This window comes from Canis aureus, chromosome 26, assembly GCF_053574225.1.
Source record: "Canis aureus isolate CA01 chromosome 26, VMU_Caureus_v.1.0, whole genome shotgun sequence".
Lineage (NCBI taxonomy): Eukaryota > Metazoa > Chordata > Mammalia > Carnivora > Canidae > Canis > Canis aureus.
Window position 1 is genome coordinate 14,307,605 of NC_135636.1, and position 18,600 is coordinate 14,326,204.

The 18,600-nt window shown below is 36.5% G+C and overlaps 2 protein-coding genes across 9 annotated transcripts in view; one reads left to right on the plus strand and one right to left on the minus strand.

The window, feature by feature from the left end:
- NDUFAF5 (NADH:ubiquinone oxidoreductase complex assembly factor 5) overlaps positions 1-3,468 on the minus strand; it is a 63,144-nt gene extending 59,676 nt beyond the window's left edge. For 5 of the 6 annotated variants that reach the window (XR_013364809.1, XM_077872172.1, XM_077872169.1 and 2 more), the window contains exons 1-2: positions 3,207-3,467; positions 479-519 (exon numbers count right to left, since the gene is read on the minus strand). Coding sequence is in view for 5 of the 6 variants with exons in the window: in XM_077872172.1 (XP_077728298.1) it covers positions 479-519; positions 3,207-3,428 (263 nt within the window). In the remaining variant the exon portion in view is untranslated. Of the gene's footprint in view, positions 1-478; positions 520-3,206 lie in introns of all 6 variants that reach the window. The other variant, XM_077872170.1, reaches the window with a different exon arrangement.
- A 21-nt stretch (positions 3,469-3,489) lies between these two features.
- ESF1 (ESF1 nucleolar pre-rRNA processing protein) overlaps positions 3,490-18,600 on the plus strand; it is a 65,898-nt gene continuing 50,787 nt past the window's right edge. The window contains exons 1-6 of one of the 3 annotated variants that reach the window (XM_077872149.1): positions 3,490-3,622; positions 5,090-5,771; positions 11,163-11,545; positions 12,437-12,550; positions 14,906-15,006; positions 16,649-16,801. In XM_077872149.1, the coding sequence (XP_077728275.1) occupies positions 5,132-5,771; positions 11,163-11,545; positions 12,437-12,550; positions 14,906-15,006; positions 16,649-16,801 (1,391 nt within the window). In that variant the 5' untranslated portion in view covers positions 3,490-3,622; positions 5,090-5,131. The other 2 variants (XM_077872150.1, XM_077872151.1) reach the window with 2 other exon arrangements.

Consider the following 18,600-nt stretch of genomic DNA (forward strand, 5'->3'; position numbering starts at 1 on the left):
TCCAGGGCCTGATCCTGGAGACCCAAGATTGATTCCTGTGTCGGGCTCCCTGCATGGAGCCTGCTTCTCTCTCTGTCTGTGTCTCTGCCTCTCTCTCTCTCTCTGTGTCTCTCATGAATAAATAAACAAAATCTTAAAAAGAAAAATTCACATGTGGTCAATTTTTACCTTCATTTTTGAAGCAATGTTATCATAACTGGCTTTTGGTCAAATGAAATTGCATCAGTCATTCAGGCTCATAGAGAAACCATGAATTGTGCTTCTATTCTTTATTTTGGGGGGGGGCAACAATGAAGAAAAAAGAATGCTTACTCTCCAAATATAAAAAAGGAGAGACTGAAGAATGTGATTAAAATCACTAATTCTGGTAATAAATGCCTCTAGATTTTGCCATTCAAGACATTAAGCTCTCAGCATTCAATCTCTTGAATCTCCAGTCAAAAGTTAATTGTATTTTATTATGATAATTATCACTTACCTGGTTATGTCATACACACGATCTGCAATCTGACTTCCAACCTGAAGGATTACAAGCGGCAATGATGTATATAAGTTAAGTAGATTTAACAGAGAAGCATCACTCTTTTTCTAGTTTTCAATAATCCACAGATTACTTATGTTTCAACTGTTGATAAGTACTTCTTTCTATCCCATTTTCACTTGGACCATAAATTACGTAATTTGAGCATATATTATAAACACAATAAATTAAACTACCCCAGGAAACAAATGGAGGCCAATTACTTCAGAAGTCAATTTAATGAATTCAAGACTACATATTTATGAATATGTATATGTATTTTGGCCTTAATATTCTATATGCTTTATAAAATTACAAGGATAAGAAGCAACAGAAGCATAACAAATACATTATTGCCCACAGATATTAGCAGGAGGTACATAAAGTTGAATATTGTTAGCTAGGGTTTATTACAGATGAATGTATAAGTGATCACTACAAAACTCTATTATTTGAAGACTCATCAGAAATTCTGTGGAACTATAAAAGAAGTAAACAACTTTTCTAAGCAACATGTGCAAATGAGAAAGTTAACCAAATCTGAAGAAATTGCACTTCATGCTATTCTCCCCAATCCCAACCAAATCTAAAAGAGGGCATAAGATAGGTGCTTCCTTTTGCTAGGCTAGCTTCATCTGGCAGGAATAAAAATGTGGGAGCCTAGTATTCCTTAGATTCCACTATTGCTTCATAAACACCCCAGAGTTTCTATTAGGATTTGGAAGTTTAGAACATATGTATATTTGCTTTGGGGGAGGGGAGTAGAGGGAGGGAAAGAGGCACAGCAGAAGTCTTTTCCTGGAGGATTCCACTTTATATATCATTCCCGTTGTGAATAACTTGCTCATTATAAAAAGAACTCTCATACACTTTACCTCATTTATTCTAGTCCTGCACATAGATGAGGCCTCAGTCAAGTGGTAACCTACACGCTTTACTTGGAGAAAAGTGGTTAGAAATATACATCTTTTAAGTACATGTCATTGTGAACCCTAAGAATGAATACAGCCAATCACCTGGTCAGGCCAAGTTTACACAGAGGTCTGTCCAAAGGAGCTCAGAAACTCTTTCCTGCTTTGGCTTTCAAGACTTCACTATACTTAACTTCCATTTTGCTTCATCCCAGAACATTTACTTAGGCCTGATCTTGGTGCTGTGTGTCCAAAGAGTAGAAACCTTAAGTTTCCAATCCACCTGGACAGAGGAAGAGGTCTTTCAAATGAGAGCAAATCAGAGACCTTAACTTATCTTAATTAATTTTCTTAAAATATAAACCAGGGATCCCTGGGTGGCGCAGCGGTTTAGCGCCTGCCTTTGGCCTGGGGTGTGATCCTGGAGACCCGAGATCGAATCCCACGTCAGGCTCCCGGTGCATGGAGCCTGCTTCTCCCTCTGCCTGTGTCTCTGCCTCTCTCTCTCTCTCTGTGTGTGTGACTATCATAAAATAAATAAATAAAAATTAGAAAAAAAATTAAAAAATATATATATATACATAAACCAGATCCTATCACTCCACTGCTGAAAACCATTCAACAGGGATGCCTGGGTGGCTCAGGGGTTGAGCACCTGCCCCTGGCTCAGGGCGTGATCCGTGGTCTCAGGATGGAGTCCCACATTGGGCTCCCTCCCTGGAGCCTGCTTCTCCCTCTGCCTACCTCTCTGCCTTTCTCTCTCTCTCTCTGTGTGTCTTTCATGAATAAAAAAAAAAAAAAAAACCATTCAACAGGCTTGGGGTGCCAGGATCATGATCTTAGGCTTGTGAGGTTGGGCCCCAGGTTGATGCTTTCTCTCCCCCCCCCAAAAAAAAAACAAAAACAAAAACCATTCAGAAGCCTCACATTCCTCTAGGGCAGCGCTGACTAACAGAAAAACAATGAGAGCCATATGTGAAATTTAAAGTTTTCTAATAGCCACCTTTAAAAAGTAAAAAGAAACAAAAGAAATTATTTTTCACATATTTTACTTAACTCAATGTATCAAAACTACAATTTCAACATGTAATCAAGATTTAAAAAAAAAAAAAACTGTTAGTGAAGTATTTGGCATCCTTTTCCCACACGTGTCACTGAAATCCAGTGTATTTTACAGATAGAGCGCATCCCAACTGGACTAGCGACATTTCAAACGCTCAATGGCCACATGTGGCCAGAGATTCCCGTATAGAATGGGTTGGGAAAATCCAAAGTCCTTATCTCTTACCGCCCTCCCTGACCTCCCCTCCTACTGTCTCCTTCACCGAAGGCCTCAACCAAGTCCTTTCCGTCCCAGAAACTCATTTGTCCTTCCCTTTGATCACTGAGGCTACTCCCTCCAGTTCTCAGCTTGCCTAATTCCTCATCGTGTCGTCTGCCCGAGCGGCCTTCTCTGACCGCTGCAGTCATTACACCACTCCACTTTAGTACCTCACCTGACTTCTCTGGCTGAAATTCCATTTCTTGTTGACCTCCTGAGGGTCGCGGTCTTACCGTGCCCAGGACACAGCTGCAACCCTTTGCTGGGTCAATGAATGAAGAGCACCTTGCAAATACGCGCACCCAGCAGCTCAGGCGATTACAGGAGACGCTCAGACACGCAGGGCGGCTGCCCAAGGTCGCAGGGCGAAGTGGGGTCGGCTGCGGCCTGGCCGGAGCCCCCGGGCCGGCGCCTGAGGTAGGAGCTACCCTCCCCCGCTGCCCCGCGGACTCACCTCCTCCTTCAGGTAGTCAAACCTCATCGGCTCAGGCTGCCGGGCCGCCCAGTTCTTCTGTTTTCTCTTCAAATCTCGGTCGAAGATATTTAGGGCTCTGGGCGAGGTGCTGCCCGGGGGAGAGACGCCGGAGGCGACCTCCCTGAGACCGAGGCCCTTTGCTGCGACCCCTGCCGCCGGAGGCCGCCGCCATAAGAGCCAGAGACCGCCCAGGCGCTGCATCTCCCGCGGTGACGCCGCTCGCAGGCGCTCTGCGCGCGCATGCGCCGCCGCGGTTCCGGCGCCTGCGCTGGAGAGCACAGTAGAGGGAAAGGGGAAGTAGTTTGTCCCAGTTCTCTTGCCATTCCGGCGGAGCGTCACCCGGAGGACTGTGGGTGCGGGTCGGGTCGCACGTGAGGCCGGGCGAGAGTTCCGAGGTGAGCGGAGTCGGGTTTCAAGAAGAAGGGCTGCGCGGGGTGCTTGGCGAGTCTGTGGCAGGGTCTTCTTCGGATTCACGAGGGATTTTTTTTCTTTGCCGTTCCAGTCACGTTTTTCAGACTTTCTTGGTCCTCTCCGAGTCCTGTCGAGGGACCTCAGCCCAGTAGTTGCGCCCTAAGGTTAGGGGTTGGGAAGGAGATCGTCGTTCTGGGACCACCCTGGTGGTCTCCGCGTTAGAGGGTGGGTAAAGGGGAGAATGGGCTGTGGAGTTGAAGGTTGAGATCAGGTCGCCCATCTCTGTCTGCATGTCTGACATTTATCGAATGCTTTCGTTGTAAACATGTATATGCATGGTCACTAATAGTTGGTGAGAGGATGCGTACCTCGTACCTACCTGTTAAGCTTATGTGTGTCAGTGCATCATCGAAACCTATGGGGTTTTTTTTTGAAGTATAAAAAATTGTTTTCGAATTTAAGGAAAACAAAATATAAGCCTTACTTTCTAAACAAAGCACTGCTACCCTGTTTGATCAGTTCCTTTTTGTTCTTAATACTCCGTGACTTAACTCTGCAAAAATCAAATCGAGATGCTAAATCGTTACTATTTTCAAGGGAATAGGACTGATCTCTCACACACAATCTAATATGTTTTGGGGAGAATCAGCCCATTTGGGCCTTACTCAGTTATAGAATAAGAAATGATAGAGAGAAGTGATCTTTATTAACTAGGGTGAAACTGGGCAGCCCCGGTGGCTCAGCGGTTTAGCGCCGCCTGCAGCCCGGGGCGTGATCCTGGAGACCGGGGATCGAGTCCCACGTCGGGCTTCTTCTGCATGAAGCCTGCTTCCCCTTCCTCCTGTGTCTCTGCCTCTCTCTCTCTCTCTCTCTCTCTCTATCATAAATTTAAAAATCTTAAAAAAAAAAAACTAGGGTGAAACTTTTTGAAGGATTGTCAGATTTAAAGAGGGAACTTTGTGAGCTGAATCTGAGTCGATTTGGATCTATTTAGTTGGGAGAGTAGCCTTGTAGAACGAAGAGTTGTTTAGAGTACCGTGAAGTAAGGACTAACACAGAGAATGGGACCAGAATGAGAAGAAACATAGGACCAACTGAGGCTTGGGAAACTTTTGATTACATTAGCTTTTAACTGAACTGGCCTCAGGTATAGGTATGCAAAAAGAAATGTAGAAGTTCTAAGTGAGTGCATTTGGCTAGTAAGCATTTGCCTCCCTCTGTAAAGCCCTGGAATTCTGCCTGGTTTTGTCTTAAATGTATTTCTCCAAATGCTCTATAATCAAAAGACTATATTTTAATAGTTTTTGCTTTTCTGCATGTGACTCAGTTGGGAAATGAAATTGAATGTGTTATCTTTATTTACATTTAACTTAGACTATATTGTGAATTAGTATTTATTTGTGAAGTATCTTTTTAACCCTTCGTTATGTAATATTTGTTTTATTTTTTAGTATTTGGTTTCTTCAAGCATTTGTTCAGTCAGACATTTAAAAATGGCATCCAAACAAGAAATAATGAGTGACCAGCGGTTTAGGAGGGTTACAAAAGACCCAAGATTTTGGGAAATGCCAGAAAAGGATCGAAAAGTCAAAATTGACAAGAGATTCCGAGCAATGTTTCATGACAAAAGGTTCAAGTTGAATTATGCTGTGGATAAAAGAGGACGTCTCATCAACCACAGCACTACAGAAGACTTGAAACGTTTTTATGACCTTTCAGATTCTGATTCTGATCTATCTGATGAAGATGATAAAGCATTGAACCAAAAGAAAATGAAGAAGAAAAAACCCCTGACTAACAACAAAATAGAATCAAATCTAGTGGAGGAGAAAAAGAAAGAAACCAAGAAAATTAATCAAAAGGATTCTGGAGAGAAAAATGGTTTAGATGACTCTGGCAGAATTCAGAAAATGAAAAAGTCATGCAAATCTAAGAAGGTAAATTCAAAAATAAGTCCTAAGAAAGACAGAGAAGAGTTTATACAAAAAAGTATAATAGAGAAAAAAAACATTGTTCGGCATAGTACAGACTCATGTCCCAAAGGAAAACTCAGCACAGGAGACTTGGGCCTCTCTGAAATTGCAAAATGTCCCAAGGTCAAGTACTCTGAGACAAGAAGACAAATGCAATCAGGTTGGTTGGAAAGAATTATGGATTCTTTGATATTATTTATTTTTATACAGTTTTTTTTTTTAAGGAGACATAATATTAGTATAATGGCAGTGATCAAATGCTTATTGAGTATAAAGTGTGAAAGAAAAAATACCATATAATGATTATTTGGTGCTATAATGGCTAGGAGAGAAAAACTTGAGGCTAAACAATGATTGTGATTTGTGGTAGAGTTGGGTATTCATTCATACTTCATTCATTCAACTACTTTTAGCAACTAGTATTTGGCAGGTAGAAGTAAGACTTGGTTGCCCATCTCGAGGCTACTGCTAGCTTATTTGATGCCTGTGCAAATTAGAAAAAGTTAAGCCCTTTTGGATACATAGAGCTCCTAGAGCTCATAGTTTGGTAAGGGACAGCATCTTTGAGTGAAGCAGTAGGTTTATTCCCTCCTATTCCCAGACATAGCACTCCTGCAAGGTGCATATACCTTGTTGAGTGGAGTTTGACCTTGATTTCAGTCTTTCTTGACCATTTGCAGATCCTCTATTGCAAATAAATCCCTGCTGAACTCTACAGTAACACCAGCCTAAGGCAGCACTGTCCAATAAAAAATGTGTAGTTTTGAATTTTCTGGTTGACACCTTAAAAAGTAAGAAAAACAGGTGAAATTAATTTTATGAACTTACACATAGTACATCAACCGATTATTTCAAAGTGTAATCAGCTTAAATAATGTTAATGGCATAGTTTGTATTCTATTTTCATACTAATCTCAAGTATAAAATTTGAACAAGCCACATTACAAGTACTTAGTTGCTGCATGTGGCTGCTGGCTATATACTGGTTTTATACTGATATAAAGTGGACGAAATTAGATCTGTAATATAATAAATAATAGTAAGTGCTGTAAAAGATGTTTAGCAGAGGGCGATGGGAATTCAGAGGAAAAGATCACTCAAGATACGGTAACCAGAGAAAAATTCATAGGAGAAGTACCATAGGGCTTGGAAAAAGTAAATCGAGATACCAGAACTCTATATAGAAAGGACTTTTTGAGCAAAGATGTGCTTGGGTATGTTCAGAAGAGATCAATAATTCCCGTTTGATTAGATAGTAAGGTCTCTGAAGGGGTAAGTGGAAAATACAACTAGAAATGGTTATTTGGAACTAAGAATCATCTGATTCTGGTTCATGCTTAGTTGTTTACTGAGCTTATTAAAATTTTGTGTCACCTCCAGCAGCAAGAAATTTTGAGTGTTGGTGTTGCCAGTCGTTTATGTTTTTAACTGAAAATTGATATTCAGATGAGCCAAAGGCTGGCCATAATTACAAGACCCAAGGAGGATAGGCATCAGGAAAAAGAGAGGACTTGAGAGGCTGAGATCACATTCAAAAGGTAGGAAGTATCAGGTAGTGGATGGAATTCTAGATAGCAGGGACTGGGAGGTCAGAGTGTGATCTCATTTCATTTGTAGTGGAACCAGGCAGCAAACTGAGGTATAGGGAGAATGGATAGGAGTTTGGTTACTGAAATTGGAGAATAATATCAGAATAGGAACAGCAGCAAGTTTTGTTTGGTGCTGGGTTTATGAAGTAAGTTAGTCTAGCATCTTTTAAATTTCACTTGATTTAGGACACTGGATTAATGTAACATATCCTTATAATCCTTTGGATTGATTTTAGAGAATCTTTTTGCATATTGTTTTTATTAAAATTTCTCAGTGAGCTTAAGAAATTAGGGTAGATTAATCAGGAAACAAGGGTAAAGTGATTTACGTGGGGATACACAGAGCTGGTCCTGCAGCTCAGGCCTTTAATCCTTCCACCCCATCGTGTTGCTTCCAGTAGTTTACATACAGTCTAGAAGGGCATTTATGTTTAAGTAGGGATTGGTGACTTCATATGTAAACATCTTTTGTTTATTATTCATCAGTTACCATTCTAGCAACTACTGTGGGCAGAACTTTTTAATTGCTACAAGGTAAGGTGACATGAAGAGGTGCAGTTTGGTATCATGTGTCATTATAGAATGTTGATGCCGGCACTTGCCTCCCAGGAACTTGTTTTAGTAAATAATTGGACATTTGTGCAAAGAAAGTGCATCATAGTATTGTTTTTAAAATTTAAAGAGTAGTATAAATCATTAGGGAATTGATTAAATAAATTGTGATAAATCCAAACATGTTTATGATATATGAAGTTTTAAAAATAAGTTACCAAATAGTATAAATGATATGACTAGCTACTTAAAAAAAAAAAAAAAATCAGTGGGTACATCATAGAAAACAAATTTAGGAAATTATGTAACAAAACCATCCAGTTATCTTTGAATGAAAAATTACTAATCATTTTTATTTTCTTCATTAAACCATATTTTCTTAATATTTTTGCAGTGAGCATTCATTACTTTTAACTTGGAGGGAGATAATAATGCATTTTTTTAAAGTAGCTCAGTAAGTACTGTTTAAAGTTACTACTAGAGTGGTACCATCTAGGAATGGAGATAATCTCCCATTATCTAGCATTGTACATGGTGGATTCTGGGCAAATACTTAATGAATGAATACTCTGTACTTGATATTGTCAAAAATACTAAAATACTAGATATTTTCAAGTCTTGAATGTATCTTTTTATTTTGTATTTAAATTCAATTTGCCAACATACAATACATCATTAGTTTCAGTTGTATATCAATTTATTATATAACTGAAAGTGTGGTATGTATATTGTTGTCATAAGAGAAAACGGCGTATGTGAGATGATACTCAAACTTTTTTATGTTAATAGTTACGTACATCTTAGGGAAAAAAATGTAACCACTACCTCATATCTGTGACTTCAGAGATATTTAGAGCAAAGCTAATTTTTTTAACTTAAAATTCAGTTTAATGAAAAACATCAGTGAAATGCAAAAATCATTTAAATGGTATAATAATGACTGATGCTTGAGAAAATTGCAATATTAGATAAAGCTAAGTGTAGAAGGTATTATTTCTCAGTATATTGTTTAAAAGTGAATTCTGATGCTTGCCTCATAGTAACTTTCTTTCACTATTATGGTGGCATTTTTCTTATCCCATATGCAGAACTTACAATAATGCCCCCCCCCTTTTTTTTTGGCTTTTTCACATCTATTGGCTAGTTTTTTGTTTTTTGTTTTTTATGATTTCCCCACTCCCTTATGGCACTAAAATAAAAGCCCATTTCTTCCTCATGGAACTCTTTTTCAGTTAGCCTCAGGTCAAATGGCATCTTCATGAAACCTTTTTTATTATAAATACTGCTGTACAGGCCAATTTTAGAAGTTCCTTCTGTGTTACTTTAGAACATAGCTTCATAAATCAGTAAATAATTTCCTTTTGTTTGTGAACCCATCAAGAGCATGGGATCACGATATAAGCCATATCCCTTTTCCCTTTCCTGAGCTCAATGCCTTTTACATAGTAGATAAGAAATATTTTGGGGGATCCCTGGGTGGCGCAGCGGTTTGGCGCCTGCCTTTGGCCCAGGGCGCAATCCTGGAGACCCGGGATCGAATCCCACATCGGGCTCCCGGTGCATGGAGCCTGCTTCTCCCTCTGCCTGTGTCTCTGCCTCTCTCTCTCTCTCTCTCTCTCTCTGACTATCATAAATAAATAAATAAAAATTTAAAAAAAATATGTTGTCAATAAATACCTATTATAAGATTATAGGATCAGGGAAAAAACTAAGTTCAAATTTCATTCCAAGTGTAAAGCTTTTAAATTTTTTTTTAATTCTGGGGATCCCTGGGTGGCTCAGCGGTTTGGCGCCTGCCTTTGGCCCAGGGCACCATCCTGGAGTCCCGGGATCAAGTCCTGCGTCGGGCTCCCTGCATGGAGCCTGCTTCTCCCTCCTCCTGTGTCTCTGCCTCTCTCTCTCTCTATGTCTATCATAAATAAATGAATCTTAAAAAAAATATTAAAAAATAAATAAATAATTTTTTTAAAATTCTGCAAGCAGAACCTGTAAACAGAAACGTAAGCTCCAATTTAAAGATGAATAAAATGTGTACAATACTGTATATCAACACACACACACCCACAGTAGAATCGTATGATTGCTTTAGAAATAGAGAATGAGTTTTTTCAGAGTTATGAAAGCTAAAAAAATCCAAATTAAATAAAAATAGTCCCTTACTTTTCATATATTGCTAACTATAAGTTACTTACAAAGCTCAAAGTTAAGCAGAAAACTTATTATTTTGCTCTGCATAGGTGATCTCATCTATATCATAACATTTCTTATTATTACACATGAATGAATGAAAAATTTTATCTCCACTGTGCAATTTTTCAGATCTGTAAACAGCCAACAGCCTTCTTGATATCTCCTCTTAATGATTCAAAGGCATTCAAATTCAACATATCAAAAACAACTCATGATCTACCTGTACCAAACAAGCAAACTGGTTCTTTTCCAACATCACATTTATCTCTCTATCCAACTAGCTAGCTAGCTTTTCACGCCAAGAAGCTAGGACTCATCTTTGACATTTCTAAAACTTCTGTGTCCCATATCAAGCCCCTGTCACTAATTACTGTTGATTTTTACCTCCTGACTCTGCAACTCTGAAGTGAATCCATCACTTCTTTCTGTCTCTGACAGTTTAGTGCTACCTGCATTTCTTGCTAGGAGTATTGTCCTGTACTTCTAATTCTCTAGTCGCATCTGCTTTTGACTCCTTCAGTCAATTTTCTATAGTGTAGTCAAGGTGATCTCATTGTGCCAATCTGATGATGTTCCTTTCTGAAAACAACAGGGACTTCTCACTGCTTATATGACAAAGTCCAAGCCTTCTTCTTGGTTTTTGGAAAGTGTGGCCCCTACCTTACTCTTCACTTTAATTTCTTACTTGACTCCTGGCTATCTGCAATCTAGACATTCTTGCCAATTTTTCCTATTTTTAGATCTTTGCATTTGTTTTTTGGTTTTGTTTTTGGGCTTTTTTGGTGTTTGGAACATTTCTCTCATCTATTGGTCTAATCTTGAATACCTCCTCTTCATCCTTCAAGTAACAATTCAGTTATACCTATTTAGAGAATCCTATTATATGTATTGATTTGATTGATTTTTTTGATATCTGTCCACATATCCTCTTGACTATTAAGTTCAGTGTAGGCATTGATAGCTTCTATTGCCAATGATTTTGTATCGAGCATCTAGCATACAGCAGGCACTCCATAATTGAGTGAATATGTGAATCTACTTGTATGATTGGGTAAATATCCAAATTTATGTTAAATAACTTAAGCATGAACTTTGCTGAATTTATGTTTTTTTAGGCTATTTTGTAGAAATTATGTTTGTACTGGATTTGAGTTCAAAATAAGTTGGATTCAATTTGTATTTACATTTTCTAAATATCTCCTTTTAATCTTTTTTTACAGTGGTTCCACTATTAATGGCAAGAGAAAGCAATGATTATGAAAACTCAACAGATGGTGACATATTTGACAAAGATGCTCTGGAGGAAGATTCAGAAAGTGCAAGTGAAATAGATGATGAAGAATCTGAAGATGGAATTATAGGCACTGGTAGAACTTCAGCTGATGATTATATTGATGGAAATGAAAGTGATGAGGAGGAAGATGAAGATGAGGATAGTGACAATGATGATGAAAGTGACAGTGGCCCTGATCTTGCGAGGGGTAAAGGAAATATAGAAACCAGTTCTGAAGATGAAGAAGATATGGCAGATTTACTGCCGGAGGACTCTGGTTTTGAGCATGCTTGGAGAGAATTAGATAAAGATGCTCCTCGGGCTGATGAGGTGAATTTTTGAATAAATAATATTATTTGGGAAGAGCATAGTAAAAGTAGCTTTTATGAATGGTAGAATTGATGTTATTAAATTGAGTGGGAAAAGCTTTATTGGTAAATAATACTCTTATGGTATTCTGATTAAAGCTTTTTGATATTAAAAACAATTTTTTTTTAATTTATTTTTTTTTATTGGTGTTCAATTTACTAACATACAGAATAACACCCAGTGCCCGTCACCCATTCACTCCCACCCCCCGCCCTCCTCCCCTTCTACCACCCCTAGTTCGTTTCCCAGAGTTAGCAGTCTTTACGTTCTGTCTCCCTTTCTGATATTTCCCACACATTTCTTCTCCCTTCCCTTATTTTCCCTTTCACTATTATTTATATTCCCCAAATGAATGAGAACATATAATGTTAAAAACAATTTTTGATATGGAATGAAGCTATATAAATTAGATGTCTGCCCAAGCAAATAGAGATTAACTAAAGAAATGTCACATGAAATTAAACTTCACATGAAATTTTTAGAAAATACTGTTGTAGCTGGTAGTTTACATTTCAGTTCCTACTGCACTATTAGAAATGCTATGGGGTAACATAATCAATCTCCAGACTCATATTTGGGTAGCAAAATAGCTTAACAAACTTGGTTGTTAAAAAATCTGATTATCATGTTCTGATGCAAGAGCTAAGAACCAAGTAAGAAAAAGTGCTTATCTATTGACAGTTTTACCATTGTGTGACTCAACCGAAGTTTTCTTTTACAGATAGAAACTGCTTAGATAAATACTATATTGATGATTTCAGAATTTAGGGGAAAGAAGACTTTTTTTTGTATATTTTGCAAGTGATGGGAATGATAAAGATTATGTTATATTTAATTTTTCTCATTTCTTAGGTTACACGTCGATTAGCAGTTTGCAATATGGACTGGGACAGATTAAAGGCGAAAGATTTGCTAGCTCTGTTCAATTCATTTAAACCTAAAGGAGGTGTTATATTTTCTGTAAAGGTGAGAATTGATTTAATTTTAAAATATTTCTAGACATTTTAAGTTTAATCTTTTTTTTAAGTCATAGTTTTTTAAGGAAAATAATCTGGGAGTTGTCTGGTACAGTTAGGCACAAAACTGGTAAAATAAATATTATAATAAAGTTAGAAAGGAAGAGGTAAAATTATTGCTATTGATGGGTTATGTGATTATATGTATTTTAAAAACTTAAGTCAATTGAAAAGCTGTTATAAAGCTCAAAGACAGAATAGATATTTTTTAATTATATTCTTCAATTCTTAACCAATTAAGAAAAAAAATATGTATTTTTACTAGCAGCAGAAACGTAAGGTCCTTGGGAATTACCTTAAATATACATGATACATATGAAGTAAATTCTAACACTGGATAAATTTGAAAAAAATAAATGTTGAGATACCATTTTTCTGGAGAGCAAGCATAGTGATTAAGAATCTAGGCTTTGCAGTATGACAGACCTACATTTAAATATTGATTCTGATACATGCAATGTGATCTTGGGCATTTTATTAATCTTTCAAATATGTTCTGTCATCTGACAAGTGGATAGAACAATAGCATTTCCTAGGATAGTTGTAAGGATGAAATTAAAAGAAGCTCACTATTTAGTACTGTGACTGAAACAGCTCTAAATTATTGTTCTATTTAAATATTTAAATATGTCAATTCTATAGTTTTAGTGTAGTTTTAATCATGATTTTAGTTCAAATCAAAGTAAAGAGAAATGATACCAATAATCATCTGAAAGAATAAACAAGTGAGAATGACTAATAAATTTTTGGGAGAACATACCAGTATAAAAGGATTCACCCTGTCAGGTACAACATATAAACATTTTCTATTGCTGCAAGTGTTAGCAAGTTTGGGTAAAAATGGAAGGACAAATTGATGTAATGAAATTGGTAAATAGTAGAGTTTATATTATAATTTAGACTAAACTAAGCTTGAATACCTGATAATGGGACACACCAATGAGTCTCTTTATAAAGAGTTTAGTTCAGATCTTTACCTCATCATAGTCCAAAATAAACTCCAGATGATAAAGTGAGGAAAAAAATAAAAAATCAAACCACAGAAATGGAATAAAATAGTGTTGTGTTCTTGTTAAATCTTGTGTCTCAGGAAATGGATAGCAGGAATTTCTCAACCTAGAAAAGAAAAAGAAACAGAATCAACAGATGTGACTACATATATATTTAAAAATTCCACATCAAAACCTATTATTGCCACTCAAATTAGTAAGAAAACTCAAAGCCCCTATTTGATAAATTGCATATTGCAGAGAACTCAAAAAAGCATGTATTAGTTAGCAAAAATATATTAAGCCCAGTATTATCAAAACAATACAAATTGATACAATTATATTTTTTGGCTCTCAAAAGTAGCCAACATACAAAAATACCAAATCCCAATGAGGGTGAATTGTTTTTCTTTTACCAAGACCATCTAAATTGTGTGTTAAGATTATTAATTCTTTCCTATTTATTTTTTTAAGGAATTTATTTATATGTTTGTTTGTTTATGATAGACACAGAGAGGCAGAGACACAGACGGAGGGAGAAGCAGGCTCTATGCAGGGAGTCCATTGCGGGACTCGATCCCGACCCCAGGATCACGCCCCGAGCCAAGGGCAGACATTCAATCACCCAGGCATCCCAGTTCTTTTCTATTTAAAAGTATTTCTTAGGGATCCCTGGGTGGCACAGCGGTTTGGCGCCTGCCTTTGGCCCAGGGCGTGATCCTGGAGACCCAGGATCGAATCCCACATCGAGCTCCCGGTGCATGGAGCCTGCTTCTCCCTCTGCCTGTGTCTCTGCCTCTCTCTCTCTCTCTGTATCTGTCATAAATAAATAAAATATTAAAAAAATAAATAAATAAAAAAAATAAAAGTATTTCTTAAAAGAAAGCATTGGGTAAATGATATGACAAAAGATAAAACAATTATTTTTCTTTATGTTTTATATATTTTAATCATTTTCATATATTTCATGTCAATTAGTCATTTTTCATATGTGTGTTTGTATTGAGTTTCTTGAACTCTTGCTTTTCTTAATTTTTCCTTTGGATCACAGGACCATCTTGTCCCAGTTGATGTATGCAGAAGATACTCTATTTTTGTTCTCAACCTCCTCTTCTGTTACTTTCCAGTCTAAATGACTATTTTTAAGGAGATTCCTCAGGATGTTTTAGCTTCCAATAATAGGTTTGGAAGTGAGTCATCCTTGCTGTTTTCATCTAATTCAGTTGTAACTCTTAAGAGTTCCTGACCTTGACAGGTCTGAATGTTATAAGAAAAGTGAAGTATAAATTACATTGATCTTATTTTTATGCATTTAGATATATCCTTCGGAGTTTGGAAAGGAGAGGATGAAAGAAGAACAAGTTCAAGGACCAGTAGAGTTATTAAGTATTCCTGAAGATGCCCCTGAAAAGGACTGGTATTAATCTGTTATAGAAAATAAAATGAAATCTCTCAAATTCATGTCACTAACTCAGAACTCTGGTCACTTTTTTTTTTTTTAATTTTTTTATTGGAGTTCAATTTGCCAACATATAGCATAACACCCAGTGCTCATCCCACCAAGTGCCCCCCTCAGTGCCCATCACCCAGTCACCCCAACCCCCTGCCCACTTCCCCTTCCACTACCCCTTGTTCATTTCCCAGAGTAGGTATCTCTCATATTTTGTCACCCTCACTGATATTTTCACTCATTTTCTCTCCTTTCCCTTTATTCCCTTTCACTAATTTTTATATTCCCCAAATGAATAAGACCATATAATGTTTGTCCTTTTCCAATTGACTTATTTCACTCAGCATAATACCCTCCAGGTCCCCCCATGTCGAAGCAGATAGTGGGTAGTTGTCGTTTCTAATGGCTGGGTAATACTCCATTGTATACATAGACCACATCTTCTTTATCCATTCATCTTTCGATGGACACTGAAGCTTCTTCCACAGTTTGGCTATTGTGGACATTGCTGCTATAAACATTGGGGTGCAGGTGTCCCGGCATTTCACTGCATCTGTACCTTTGGAATAAATCCCCAGCAGTGCAATTGCTGGGACATAGGGCAGATCTATTTTTAACTCTTTGAGGAACCTCCACACAGTTTTTCCAGAGTGGCTGTAAGAACTCTGGTCACTTTAATGGGACTGAAGTTTATGCTGTGCCTGCTATTCATGGTTAAAACAGGTAGTAAAGCAGATTAAAGTCTGTCAGAAGTGGCACATTATTCCAACAACCTTTTGTGTGTATATTCATATTTCTTTATTCACAAAAACAATTATGGAGTTTTGAAAAACATTTCATGATTAGACTGATTAAGGGTTCTCAGCCTCGTTGCTCTGAATTAGTAAGTTTTGGTTTTTTTCCCTGAGATGTTGCTTTCCGTATAAGTGGGACTGATACCCTATTTGCCTTCAAAATGCGTAATTTTTTAAAATTTATGGATTAAATAAAAAACATAACAATTTTTATCATGATGAATAGAAAAAACTTTAAGGTAGCTTTTAAACCACTAGGTGGAGCTATATGTTCATGTAATAAAAATGTTGGTTAAATAGATTGATGGCAAAACAGAGCCAATGAAGACCCTCAAAGAATATGTTGTAGTGAAATGAAATTAAACTTCTAACAATTTAGACTTGAGCATACATAAATCTGGAATGAACATTTTACAAAACCAGAAATTTCTTTCCTGAGAGCTAATGCTTTCTTAGCATATTTTGTAATATAGTGATTTTGTTCAGTTTTACTTCAGAGACTATATGTGGTAGGAAAACAAACCAAAAAAATTGACTATTCAAGAACTAAAAATTATAAGTAGCATATGTAATTCTTATATTCTCCTTTTCTAGATTCAAATTTCAATCGAAATAGCTAGTCTGTGCTATTCAAAATAATAAATTGAGCTTAAATATTTAATGCCCATACAAGTAGAATCATGAAGGAAAGATGGATTGGGATGAAGGCCAGGTTGTAATATATTATTCTTGAAATAATTACATTTGTTTTTTTAAAGGAAGATAGGTATTTGTGTTCCCATATTGGTAAGCTTAATGAACTTTCTACCTTTTAGGACTTCTAGAGAAAAATTGAGAGATTATCAGTTCAAACGACTCAGGTACTACTATGCAGTAGTAGACTGTGATTCTCCTGAAACAGCTGGTAAAATTTATGAAGATTGTGATGGCCTTGAATTCGAAAGTAGTTGTTCATTCATAGATTTGAGGTATGTGTCTTACCAATTTTATCTTGTGGCACAATATGCTTGTAAGAAATAAAATATTAGACTGGTAGTATTTTCTGTTGTTTCATATTGCACAAGAAGATTTTTTGCTTTAGGTGAACTCCATCTTATGGAACATCACTCAACAAAGAAAACTATAATGAAAAAATGCAAAAGTATTATGTATGAGTCACCCCACTTTTAAATCCTGAAATTCAAATATATTGGCTATGTTTTTAAGGTAATTGGTTATATGTAGTAATATTTTTTTGCAACCTCTTTTAGAATTAGGACCCAGGTGAATTAACTTTAAAAAAAGGCATTGAGGTGGGGGCAAAAGAATTTGCTAATCAACTGGTACCTATAATCCTGTGCTTTCTAATATAGTAGTTACTAGTCATATCTGACTAATTAAAATTTTTTTAAATTTTATTTTAATTCATCCATTTGCTTCATCACTAGACCTATTTCAAGTACGTACTGGCCATATGTTGGGTAAAGCAGATACAGAACATTGCTGTCATTACAGAAGGTTCCATTGGACAGTGCTGGTCTAAATGCTCAGTGAATGGATGGTGTAGCTGACATTGTCTTCAGACTTGAGCATTATTTTCACCACGTGCACAGATTTCACTGGCCCCAAGCTAAAAAGCCTTAGATGGTTGCTTATGTCAGTTCTGAGGGAATGAGGAGCTGAACTTCTATAGCATTTTGTTATTAGCTTAGTGCTTTTGAACCCAGTAAACCATTCTATTATGACACTGTGAATGGAAATCAGTTCTTTTTGTATCCAAGTTTGTGAGAAGCTTTGTTCTCAAAATGAAATATTTCCGAAAAAAATTCACCATATTGTAGTGTCTGGCTTTCATATTTGAAAGGCACGCCGACTGGAAGAAAAATACAAATAAAAATTCTTGAATTGATAATCTGAGGTAAGATTTTAGTACGCTTGTATTTCTGGCAAGAAGGACTTACAAGTATTTCTTTTTCTTTTCTCAACAATTTAAATAGGAGGTACTTGTTTTGAATGTTTAAATAGTAGGTAACAAGCATTTGTTAGAATGTCAAACTCTTTATGTTTCATGAATTCATGTTAACATATTCTTTTCGGCATCATTTTGTTCCATGTGTTTCCTTTTTCAGACATTTCCATGCAATATTAGAATAAGCCCTGGCAGGCCTAGAAAATAAGATCAATGACCGTGGAAAAAAATCTACATTCCCTGTTTTATTTTGTTGAACATAACAACCGAAATGGAGTTTTCTGCTGTCATCCAGTTATCTAGGGAAACTTTTTTTCATCTGCCTCAAAATATAAATGCATGCATATTAATTATATTTAAAAGTAATTATTTCAGATATTTGTTTTTTTTCTACTAATTCCTTGCAGAAGTATAGCTAGGTAGAGAAGGATATTGTATAAACCTAATGAACTAAAAAAATAATAAAATAAAATAAACCTAATGAACTTTAATTATCTCCCAAAAATCATTTTTAGTGGATCATAGAGCATATGCTTTTTTTTTTTTTTTTTTTTTTTGAGCATATGCTTTTTGTGTGTGTGGAACCAAAGTCTCCTGTACAAATTACAAAATCTAAATATATTAACTATAGGTTATTTAATTCTGCTTTTTCCCCTTATTTTTTTAGCCTGATGCCTAAGTATTATCAGACAATTACAGTGACTAATTTACATTTAACAGCTAATTATTTGTGAAAAAATAATGTAAGATGATATTGTGAAGATTTTTTTAAAGAGTCAACCTTAAGTTTTTTCCTTATTTTCAGAGACACCTTATGTG